The sequence below is a fragment of the Ipomoea nil genome, unplaced genomic scaffold, assembly GCF_001879475.1.
Source record: "Ipomoea nil cultivar Tokyo-kokei standard unplaced genomic scaffold, Asagao_1.1 scaffold3030, whole genome shotgun sequence".
NCBI classification, from domain to species: Eukaryota; Viridiplantae; Streptophyta; class Magnoliopsida; order Solanales; family Convolvulaceae; genus Ipomoea; species Ipomoea nil.
The window spans coordinates 6,073,738-6,085,975 of record NW_017619458.1 but is presented as its reverse complement, the minus strand read 5'-3'; the positions used below and the strand labels follow the sequence as shown (position 1 = coordinate 6,085,975).

At 36.3% G+C, this 12,238-nt stretch overlaps 1 protein-coding gene and 1 long non-coding RNA gene across 2 annotated transcripts; one reads left to right on the top strand and one right to left on the bottom strand.

Moving 5' to 3' along the window:
* The first annotated feature begins 3,337 nt into the window (after positions 1–3,337).
* On the top strand, positions 3,338–5,741 carry LOC109163460 (membrane magnesium transporter). The gene is made up of 4 exons (XM_019312205.1): positions 3,338–3,552; positions 3,664–3,716; positions 3,841–3,941; positions 5,403–5,741. The coding sequence occupies exons 1-4, from the start codon at positions 3,474–3,476 to the stop codon at positions 5,491–5,493; spliced, it is 324 nt and encodes a 107-aa protein (XP_019167750.1). The 5' UTR covers positions 3,338–3,473; the 3' UTR covers positions 5,494–5,741.
* Positions 4,547–9,780, bottom strand: LOC109163461. Its single transcript, XR_002051276.1, has 3 exons — positions 9,677–9,780; positions 9,474–9,477; positions 4,547–4,560 (listed from the first exon to the last, which is right to left on the bottom strand). It is a non-coding gene; the product is annotated as an uncharacterized LOC109163461 (long non-coding RNA).
* Positions 9,781–12,238: the final 2,458 nt, after the last annotated feature.

The following is a 12,238-nucleotide window of genomic DNA, read 5'->3' as shown; positions in this document are numbered from 1 at the left end:
CAACAAACCACAACCATCTACAGCTTCTCCAAAACCCCGTAGCAGGTTATTAGGGTACGGATTTCCCCCTCTCTTCTCATGCTGATACTGGAGAGTATTAAAATCCCCTATCACCACCCAGGGTAACAAGGATCTACTCTTCAGAGTGCCAAGCAAATCCCAAGTTTCCTCCCGCCTATTCCGCTCCGGGATACCATAGAAACATGTCATACGTCATATTTTATTGGACAAATTGACTTCCACATCTATATGATTTGCGAGTAGCTTAACAATTTGACCGTACTATTCTTTTTCCAAAAAAGAGCCATTCCACCACTCAAACCGTTATTATCAACATAAAACAAACCGTCATACCCAAGCCTGACACGGATTCGTTCTACATGTATCCGTCCCACCTTGGTCTCCATAAAAAAACAAAAAATCCGGCTTCTTACAGGACGCTAGGTCCACAATCTGTCGAATTGTGCGTAGATTGCCCAAGCCACGACAGTTCCAGCTCAAAGTACTCATGATGACGGGCGGGAGCTGGTACGACAAGTTTTTTGAACCATTTTGCATTGACACATCACCCCCACTCCCCATAACCTCATCCCCATCCGCATGTACCTTTCGCCGGCGCTTTGCCGATGCCACCACACACTCCTCCACCACCCCTCCACTCCTCGCCCCACCGCCAGCTTCCGGTTCCACCACTGCCGTGATATCCACGGCCTCCCGAGACACCACCGGTCGCGGTCTCCCCCCTACCGGTACGAGCCAGCTATCCCCAACCGCTCTAGGAGCGCTCCGGGATCCACCAGCACGCATATCCGGACCATACGGGTACCGTTCCAGTGGAATTCCTGCATCCCTAGCATGAATACAAAACGTGTGCCGGTGCCCCATGTACCCACAAAAATAGCAGAATTTATGCAACCGTTCATAACGGAAAGTGACCCATGCAATAGTCCTATCCCGCTTCATCAACTTCATCCCCCTACGTAGGGGGCGATCAACCGGTATTGATACCCGAATCCGATGGAAAGTTAGCCACGGGGCCCCCTCAAAACGGTCATCATGCTTAATAAAGGTACCAAGAAAGTTTCCCGCCTGTTCCAAAATAGCCTGAGACGTATACCCTCTGGGCATATCATGTAACTGTATCCACATATCAAGCATAGTCAACTGAACATCCCCCGGCAACATTCCTTCCCGAACCTCCCGATACACCAACGCGTTATTCTCAAATGCCCAAGGACCACCATTCAAAACATAATCCATGTCTGTTTTATGGAAGAAAACAAACAAAAATAATCCTTTCTGGATCTCCGTTACCTGTACTCCCCTTGACCGGTTGCCACACGGATGCAAGAACCTGCCTCATGAAGTCAAACTTTATCATCTTCTGCGTGAGGAAACGACCAACCACCTTCCACGTCTCCTCCTCCTCACCCAGTCCGTCGTCAACCTCCCCCTCTACCACCGGTACAAAAGCAGCGGCTTCCTCCTCCAGAGCCCAATCCGCCCAGCGGTTCGTGATCACCGCAACTCCAGGTCTCGACATCCGCCGCTATCGCCACCGTGGGAGACCCCATGGGTCCCCGTCTGTCGCTGCATGTCGCTAGCATCATCACCGTTCAGTTCCTGCATATTATCGGCCATCGGACCGAACAAACCACCGTAGAAATTGCGAAGACCTAGGAAAACTTAGTATGTATGCGAAAACCCTATCTGCGTTCTAGAGAGAAAAAAGTATTCAAAAATTATGTGTCTGTCTAATTAAAGGTGTTTTCAGTTGTGACTTTATGTAAATTAACGTTTAAGTCTTGAATTGGTCCATAACCACTAGACTAGGTAAATAAAAAATTGGTCCTTTCTTTACAGGACGTTTGGTTGGAAAGAAGGAATTAAAGGGAAAAGGAATTGTAATTCGGTGGAAAAAGAATAAGGTAAGAATAAAATATGAATTACAATTACATTGTTCGATAAGGAGGAATAATGGAAATGAAAAAAATGATATAAAGACTAAAATATCCTTATGTAATAATATTAATAATAACATTCAAGGACAAATATGTCATTTTTCCTTTTCATTGTATGAATGAATTCATTGAATTGCAATTCATAGGGGGGACCTATGAATTGCAATTCAATGAATTGAGGGAATTGCAATTCCCTCCAACCAAACAATGTAGTTTATCATTTCATTGAATTGCAATTCAATTCCAATGCAATTCATGCCAACCAAACACCCCCTTAAAACTAGTGGTTCGAATAAGATTCATTGTTATTCATTTGGGCCCGCTTGGGAACCATCTCAACTTCTTCGTCTTATACCATGGACTAGGGTTTATATTGCATTGTGAATCTTATACTTCAAAAATTATGTATATGCAATTGACACATTTTGTATCTACAATTAACAATTTTTGTACTCATAAAAATAAGGCACACAACATAATATTTACAGACACATAACATGATAACTATAAATAATAAATTGTTAACGACAAGTACAAAACATGTTAAATGTAGACACATAAAATGTTGGTTAACTGTTATGTGTCGGTTAACATAGTTTATACCTACAGTTAACAGTTTATGTGTCTGCAGTTAACATGTTATGTGTCTCTAATTATCATGTGTCTGTAATTATCATGTGATGTGTCTTTAATTTGTTTACAGGTACCGGTTAACTGCAGATACGGAATGTGTCAACTACAAATACAGAATCAGAAAGTTATTTTTAGATTATGCTCCACAATGCAAGATAGACATTGATCCATGGCATACTTTGCCGATCAATAACCACTGGACTAGATAAATCCAAAATTGGTCCTATCTTTAAACAAGTAGTTCTTTGTTAATTCATTCTTCCAAAGGCTGAAAATCCTAAGTTCTTTGTTAATTCATTTCGAGCAAATTGGTAACCATCTCTACTTCTTCGTGGTTCGTACCAGCAGTATATCATGGACTCGAGTACACATTACAAAATAGACTCGGATTTAAAATATATAATTTACATACTGAATGTTTACAATTTAAATTGTGAACATTTAGTATGTAAATTGTGAATATTTATTATATAAATTGTAAACATTTAATATGTAAATTACAAACATTTAATATGTAAATTGCGTATTTTTAGATTCTGAGTTCACAAAATAATTTACCACTCCCTACTGAGTGATGATTTGTCATGTAGGAATTGGGCTTTTGATGGGTTAGAATATGTACTGGTGACACGCTTTCGGGCTTTCGGCTCTGGACAAATTCCAGCCCGTATTGGGTAAGGGATAATGCCCGGCCCGAGGCTATGAACTATTGGATCAGGGAAAACCCGATACGGAGTATTTTGAATCTTAATGGAGATCCAGAACAATAATCACGAGGACAGTCGTAAACAAGTACAAGTGTAAGAGAGTCAAGAGGATATCTTTCTCAGCCGTCGAACTGTCTATTGCCGGCCGACGATCTATTCTCCGACGCTACCAATGGGGATGAGCATCGGCTTTCTCGTCGGCACTTTTGGTGTTCTGATCCTCTCCCACGCTGCTTACTCCACCATCCAGTGTAAACCCTAATCCTTTCAATCTAAACTAAGCTCACAGTTTAGGGTTTGCTTTCCCTAAGAATTCGATTAAAAGATGTTGCTTTATTTATTTATTTAAATTTCAACTGCAGATAGGGCTTTGCTTAAGATCACTGAGGAAGAGTTCTCTGGTCCTCCCATCAATGTAAATTCTTACTCTCCTTTTATTCTGAATGTACTTTTTGCACAAAATTTGATTATGTGCGTGTATGTGATTGCGTTTTATGGGTATGTAATGTGGAACTGGATCTTTTGCTTTGGAATTGCAGGTGGTTATGGAGTTGATAATAGGGTTAGTGTTGTGCATATGGGCTGCACTTATTGTACCCGGGAAGTTTTTGTCCATACATCCCCAATCCGAAGAGAACAGGTATGTCTGTTTGCCCCGTTATTGTTTATGGTTAGACTATGATGCTTTAATACAGGGGGAAAGTGTAGAATTGTGGTTTATGATCTTTATGTGGTAAATTGTAGTATTGTAGAGTGATTTCACCTTTATTTGATGGTGAATCAAGCAAGCGTGTTTAATTATGATGTATACTAGTAGGAGAATGTTGCTCTAGTCGAGCTCAATTGTTGTCATTCACTTGGAAAAAGTGGTGTTTGTAAGTGGTTTCTTGTTTAGATCTGGCATTTCATTGGTGTACAGATCTTCTGCTGAATTCGCTTCTTCTCTTTATTTCTTCCTTTCTTCTTTCTCTCCATATTCTGCACTTTAGTCTTCGGCTTTCTGGTCAGAGCATTAAATTTGATAATCTTTGAAGAGGAAGATGCAATAACATATGAACAGAAAAAAATTGAAAAACACAAGGGCACACTCAATTGGGATTTGAAGATTGAAGTGTAACGATTTTGAAAAGAGAGATAATGTTGAAATTTCAATTTGATGTGTGGACATACAATCATGAAATTGTGCTTGTTTGTTAATTGTTGTAGCTATAGTTACCAAAATAGTTACTAAGTTTGAGTTTCCCTCAATTTTCTTTTTACTTGTGTACCCTCACTAACTTTCACTTTCTACGTTGTAATTCTATTTTTAAAAATTACTTGTAAGCAATTTTTTTTGTTTTTTTTTTTTTTGGTATACATTGTATTGATATCATGGTATGTGATTAGAGTAAGATGAACCTTCTTCTTATATGGAGTATGAAGAATTTCCATATTGATTGTTGTGCACACAATCTTCCATCCTTCTGTCTCCCCCACCCAGAAACCAAACAACAACAGGCGACCACATGTGCATGCACATACCAACAAGTGGTGGTGCTGCAAAATAAAACTAGAAAACTACAGCCCGCTCGCTGGTTTATCCCTTGAAAAGTATAGAAAGACAGTGGGTACATCTACGATATCATTTACTTTTATCTTCACAGTGTGTTCAGCTGCATGAGATGGAAGGCAGTGGATATAAATTCTTGGGCCATTTGTTGGGGTAGTTTGCTATGAAAGTGTCAACTGCAAAATCTGAGCTTTGGACCATAGAATAATAGCCCGAAGTTCTTTTTCCCCAATGTTTCTCTAACTTTTCTGGGACCAGTTGCTTTTCTGGTTTTTCTTTGATACTTATGCTATTAAAACTGTACTCAACATTAAGTTCATTTTTTAGATCGTCCAAAAGGACAGAATGGGACGGGACATAATTAAGAGCAGAGCTTATTTAAATTATACATCGATGTAGATATACCTATTCTAAGTATCTGTTTCCGTGATATTCTAGCTTTGTGTTTACTAGCACGTAAACATACTGGGAAATCAATTTATTCTCTTTTCTTGATGGAATATGCCGTATGAATTCTAAAGATATGACATTGCTATGTTCTCTAATATGCAGGGTGGTTGCTCTACCTGCCAATCTGGACTTCATGATTTTCAATCACCGAGGGAAAGCGTTTCCTCTGGAAGTTGATTTCAAGTTGAAGTGACACGAGGGGAACCAGAGTTTTGCGTTCTCTTGCAAATCTTTTTCTTTCTCTACAAAGCAGTTATTTTAGCGACAGTGCGTGACAATTCCCAAATGTATTATTAAAAGTTGTATTTTCTTTTGTTGATCTGCAAAATGGAGCAGCTTCTAATCTTTAACCTTACTATGCCAATACATTGATGTTTTTATGTTTGCCTAGGAGAGGATCTTGGTACTGTTTCTCCTTGATATTCAATTCCTTCCAGTGTTGCAGAATGGGGATGTTTTTTTTTTATTGGTATTTTTCACTTTTCAATTACTAAATAGAAAATCATAGATGTACTCTTATGGAGTATAACTCCTGCTACGTGTATAAATTTAATTGGATAAAGAAAAGTGAAGGAATAAAAACAACGGCCCACTATATTTTTAGATCAATACACCTCAAGAGGGAGTATAAAATGAAGTAGAAAGTTATAATGGATGTAGTATTACTCTTACTAAATACACTCATTATTTATGAAGTAAAAGAACAAATTTCCTTTTTCTAGTTTTTGATTATTATGGCATTATCACATTTAGGATTTGTTTAGAAACTCGAGAAATGACTTTCGAAAGTCATTTTTTGGATTTCCGTGTGTTTGGCTACTCAAAAAAATAAAGTCAAAGGAAAATTATAATTTTAGTCAATGAAAAAAAGACTCAATTTGATGGAAAATGTCTTCTTAGATTTTTAGTTGACATTTTTTGGATAATTTATTTTCTCGTCTCTCTCTTTTATCTCATTTCTTTGGAAGCTAGTTTTAGATTATTACTATCACCACCAGTCCACCACCATCACCACCCACTTCCACTACCACCACCACACCACCACCACCATCACCACCACCAAGACCAGCACTAACACCAACACCACTATCACCACCACTTATTATTATTATTATTATTATTATTGTTGTTGTTGTTGTTGTTGTTGTTGTTGTTGTTGTTGTTGTTGTTATATAACAAATAATATGTTTAATTTATTTTCATGAAAATGAACCAAACAGAAAAAGTGCAATTAATTAACTTTTAGCAAAACAAAAAAATGTAATTTTATGATCTTCAGCCAAACAGTAAAAAGTTAAATTATTTTTTGGAAATCATTTTTCAAAAAACATTTTCAGGTTTCCTAACTGATCCATAGTCTTGTTCTTTTAATCTTTTAGATTACATCCTTGACTTTTATTTGTTTATCACAATTTTAGTTCTCAATTTAACTTTTTGTCATTTCACTGTTTAATAAAGAGGATTAACATGTAATTTTATCATTTAGTCTTCTTGGTTCAATAGGTAATTTCTCTTCTTATCAAGACTATATGGTCTAATGGTACTCGGGTTGGATTTCTATTTGAAAGGGTGTGAGTTCAAGCTTTAGTGGAGGTATTATTGGTTCTTTGTGTTTTAGTAGGTTGAGAAAGTATATGAACAGATACTACATTGTAATAGAGCCAGTAGCATTAAAAAAAAAAAAAAGGAAAATTCTATTCTAATATTATAAAATAGTGTAATACAATTCCTATTGCAATCTATCTATACTATATATAAAAACAAAATCATGAAATTTTAACTTCCCATCCAATTCCTAAAAAATATCTCTTCCCAATAAAATATATTGATTTCTACTTTCCTATTCGTACAATAATTCTGGGTAAAAATTCTTTTATAAAATTATAAAATAGTGTAATACAATTCCTATTGCAATATATATATATATATATATATATATATATATATATATATATATATATATATATATATATATATATATACATATATATATATAAAAACAAAATCCTGAAATTTTAACTTCTCGCCCAATTCCTAAAAAATCTCTCTTCCCAACAAAATATATTGATTTCTACTTTATCATTCGTACAATAATTCTGGGTAAAAATTCTATTCTAATATTATAAAATAGTATAATACAATTCCTATTGTAATTTTAACTTCCCGCCAATTCTATTCTTTTAAGTTGTAAAGTGTCAAAAGTTCAGCAAGGCATAACTTTTGACTTGGTTGTCCGTTTTGGACAAATGTTTTTTTGAATTCGCGTATTTTTTCGAGATCTACCCACCGCAAACTGTCGTAGGCGGTTTGGCCCGCCAATTTCTAAAAAAAAAATGCTTTATTAAATAGTTTCTAAGAAAAAACTATGAGAACCTTATGTTTTAGTAATGAATTTTTAAATTTTTTAATTAAAAAATTGTCCCGTGCATTATTTCATAATCTCTCTTTATAATTGGTCAAATTATTTAATTATGGTAAATTAGGGAATAATTAATGATGGTAATAGAAATCCTAGAAGAATATGGAATTGAAGAATATTTAATTATTGTTATATTATTATTGTGACTCACGGAATACAATATAATAATATTTAATTATGGTTATATTATTATTGTGCCTCACGGCCATTATATACTAACAGAACTTGAAAAGAAACTAATAGTAATAATAATATAATAATAATATAAGTGGTAAAAATAATATCTAAAAGTAATTAAGTGTTAATAATAATAGTAAGAATATTAACGTAAGAATTATAACATATAATAAATCGTAATAATTAATAACTATAGTCTATAATTAAATTTGGAATTGTCAGGAAAGATAAGGTCATTAACTTTTAAATAATTATATATCGATTTAAATATTCTTAATATATTACAACAATTCCATTCCGTGCATTGCACGGGTGAAAATACTAGTTTTAAAAGAAACTAATTCTGACAAACAAATGAAAGTGAATGTGTAGACAGATACTACATATTGTAACAGAGTCAATAGTACAAAAAAAAAATGTGACTCTGAACTAAAACGTATTTGCCCATTATTTTTGTACGCCAAATTATAACATATACTAGGGTCCACAATATTACAAACACATAATTTTTTTAATGTTACTGTCTTTATTACAATGTAATATTCTAACCTGGATACCATTAGACCACATAGTCTTGATATAATTTTTTTAATTTAAAACATATAATATGTTAATTGCGGGCGGATAATTTTTCCACAATGCAATGAGGACCACTGTACCATGGTATAACAATTGTTTTTGTACCAGGTGGGCTGAAACTGAGGTACCAAACATTGACCATGATAGCAACTTGACAAGAATTATATATAGCTAGCAATCTTTAATTTGTTGGTGCATGGATTACATTTTCATTCATAAATGATAAATGTACATCGTCTTCATGATGCTTTGCCATTTGCCATTTGCCATTTGAATCATAGAATGAAGAAAACTCGTCTTCCCATGCGTCCGTAGCCGATAACAAAATGACCTCCATGAACAGTCTCTTTCTCCTCTGCATGTGCATGCTGTGGCCTAACTGTTCTGTGGTTACTATCTTTTCCATGTTCACAACCACTCGATCGCTGGCGGTTCTTAACTAGCAGTCATTACATACACTTATTTTGCACCAAACATTTCCAGTTATACAGGAAACATACAAGGGAGAAGTTTGCGGCAAGTCAACAATGTTTCTTTTGTTAGAATTAAATATACCAATACAAGATCATACTAACCTCTAGCCATTAGTTCTTGTGTCCGGCGATCCGGACTGCTGCATAGTTTTGTCTCTTACTTCTACTCAACTCTCCCTAGATGGTGTATGAGAACTCTCTCTAGATGGTGTATGAGGTAGGTAATGTGAGCTGTGAGAGGACTAGTGATCTTATATAACCACTGGCCATCATGGTGGTTATATGTCTTTAGATCTCCTAAATCCTAACCAAACTCCTAATCATGTAGTCTAGCTATTAGGTTATTAGTGTTGCACCACATATCAAATACTTAACATTATCATAACTTGTCCTAATATTATAATGATAACAATTAGGAAAAACGTTACATTCTCCCACTTGTGCAAACACTACAACTCAATAACAGAAAAACACCAACCATAATGATATGTTCTCATTAGCTCGGGTAGTATCCATTATGATCACATGCCTGAATAGCAAAAGAATGCCTGAATAGCAAAAGAATTTTATTAAAACTGAATGTATATATACAAATTAAAAAGTGGGCGAAAGTCCCATTTTCTGAACCAGATCCTTGAATTTAAATGGAGGCATGCCTTTAGTCAAGGGATCTGCTAACATCAACTCAGTATTAATGTGTTCAATGAATACAACTTTATTTTTGACACGCTCCCTAATAGCTAAGAACTTGATGTCGATGTGCTTACTTCGACTTCCACTTTTGTCGTTATTAGCTAGGAAGACTCCAGCTGAGTTGTCACAGTAGACTTTCAATGGCTTAGATATAGAATCAATAATTCAAAGCCCGAAGATAAAATTCTTTAGCCAAACACCCTGTGAAGTAGCCTCGAAACAGGAAACGAACTCGGCTTCCATGATAGAAGTAGCTATTAAGGACTGTTTAACACTTCTCCATGAGATAGCCCCACCGGCCATGATAAAGATGCACCCTGAAGTTGATTTTCGAGAATCAACACAGCCAACGAAGTTCGCGTCTGAATAACCGACAACATCTAAATTGTCCATCTGCCTAAACCCAAACTTGTAACCTCTCGTTCCTTTGAGATACCTTAGAACCCTCTTCACATCTCTCCAATGGTCTAACCCCGGATTGTGCTGGTAATGCCCTAGCATTCCAACAGCAAAAGCAATGACCGGCCTTGTACATACTTGAATATATCCAAGACATCTAATCGCTGCAACATAAGGGATGTTCTCCATGGATTCTTTCTCCAAATCAATTTTTGGACATTGGTCCAAATTGAATTTGTCCTCCTTAGCTATGGGAGCAACGTTAGGTGAACAATTTTGCATATGAAATCTCTCTAAAACTTTATTTATATAGGTTTCTTGAGATAAACCTAGTACACCCCGGGACCTATCTCTATGAATTTTAATGCCAATAACATAAGAGGCATCACCCATATCCTTCATATCAAAGTTCTTAGAAAGAAATTGTTTCGCATCATGAAGCACCCCCTTATCATTGGCGGCAAGTAAGATATCATCCACATATAAAACAAGAAAGCAAATTTTACTCTCACTCACCTTCTGATATATACAGTTATCTGAGGGATTTTCAACAAAACCAAATGAAGAAATTGTCCCATCGAACTTGATATACCATTGACGGGAGGCTTGTTTTAAACCGTATATGGATTTCTTAAGCTTACAGACCAAATTCTCATCACCCCTAGAAGAAAAACCTTCAGGTTGTTTCATATAAACCTCTTCTTCTAGATCACCATTAAGGAAAACGGTTTTCACATCCATTTGTTGCAATTCAAGATTAAAATGTGCAACTAATGCCAGAATGATCCGAAGTGAATCTTTCTTGGATACATGAGAAAATGTCTCCTTGTAATCGATTCCTTCTTTTTGAGTAAATCCCTTGGCAACAAGCAAGGCTTTGTATCTCTCAATGTTGCCTAATGAGTTTCTTTTAGTCTTAAAAACTCATTTACAGTTAATGGTCCTGGCCCCATTAGGCAACTCAACAAGATCCCAAACTCCATTGTCCTTTATGGAATTCATTTCATCTTTCATGGCTTCTGACCATAAGTCAGATTGTGCACAATTTGTGGCTTGAGAGAATATTTCAGGATCATTTTCGGCTCCTATTTCAGATTCAGATTCTTGTAGATACGAAACATAATAACTAGGAACTGCTGATCGCCTTATCCGAGTAGACCGTCTTAAGGTTGGACCTCCACCGCCTTGCATAGGCTGCAGGGCAACTACCTCTTCAGGAACTGGTGGAAGTTCTTGAATTGGTTCAGTCTGCATCGGCTCAGGATTTTGCTATATATCCTGAATTGGTTCAGCCATTGGTTTGAAATCTAGTTCTGGCGGTTGCTGTAAGTCTTGAACCGGTTCTTCCAAAGGCTGAGTCTCAACAATTTGTGGAATCTCATTGGTAGGCGGTATATCTGCAGGCGAAACTAAAGACGCACTGCGAATAAATACAACCCCACCAGATGACGTAGAAGGCCGAGAGTCAATATGAGTGAAGGAAGGAACTAAGTCATTAAACCGATCACTCCCACTAATCGAGTCATCTTCAAGAAATTTAGCATTCCTTGATTCCACTATCCTAGTAGTATGAGATGGACAATAGAGCCTATAACCCTTAGAAGATTGTGCATATCCAATGAAGAAAGAACTAATCGTCCTTGGGTCAAGTTTCTTCTCATGTGGGTTATATATCCTCACCTTAGACGGACATCCCCAAACACGCATATGTTGCAAACTCGGTTTCCAACCTTTGAATAACTCAAATGGTGTCTTAGGGACAGCCTTGGTTGGAACACAGTTTAATATATATGTTGCCGTCTTAAGTGCTTCATCCCACAATGACTTTGAAAGCTTAGAGTTGCTAAGCATACTCCGCACCATATCCAAAAGGGTCCGATTTCTTTTTTCAGCTACACCATTTTGGTCTGGAGAACCAGGCATGGTGTATTGGGCAACAATCCCATGCGCTTAAAGAAACTTAGCAAATGGACCAGGTGCTTGTCCATTCTCAATATATCTACCATAGTATTCACTACCCCTATCAGACCTAACTATGTGTATTTTCTTATTGCATTGGTTTTCAACTTGCTTTAAATGATTTAAAGGCATCAAATGCTTCATGTTTATGATGAAGTAAATACACATAGGAAAATCTTGAAAAGTCATCAATGAAGGTGATGAAATATTTCTGACCAGGTATTGTCATATCAGGACAA

Bases quoted from the DNA above. Each gene is read 5' to 3' on its own strand.
- LOC109163460 (XM_019312205.1), top strand. From the start codon at position 3,474: ATGGGGATGAGCATCGGCTTTCTCGTCGGCACTTTTGGTGTTCTGATC. The intron at 3,553-3,663 runs GTAAACCCTAAT...TTTCAACTGCAG, and splicing joins TGCTTACTCCACCATCCAGT to ATAGGGCTTTGCTTAAGATC. The intron at 3,717-3,840 runs GTAAATTCTTAC...TTGGAATTGCAG, and splicing joins TCTCTGGTCCTCCCATCAAT to GTGGTTATGGAGTTGATAAT.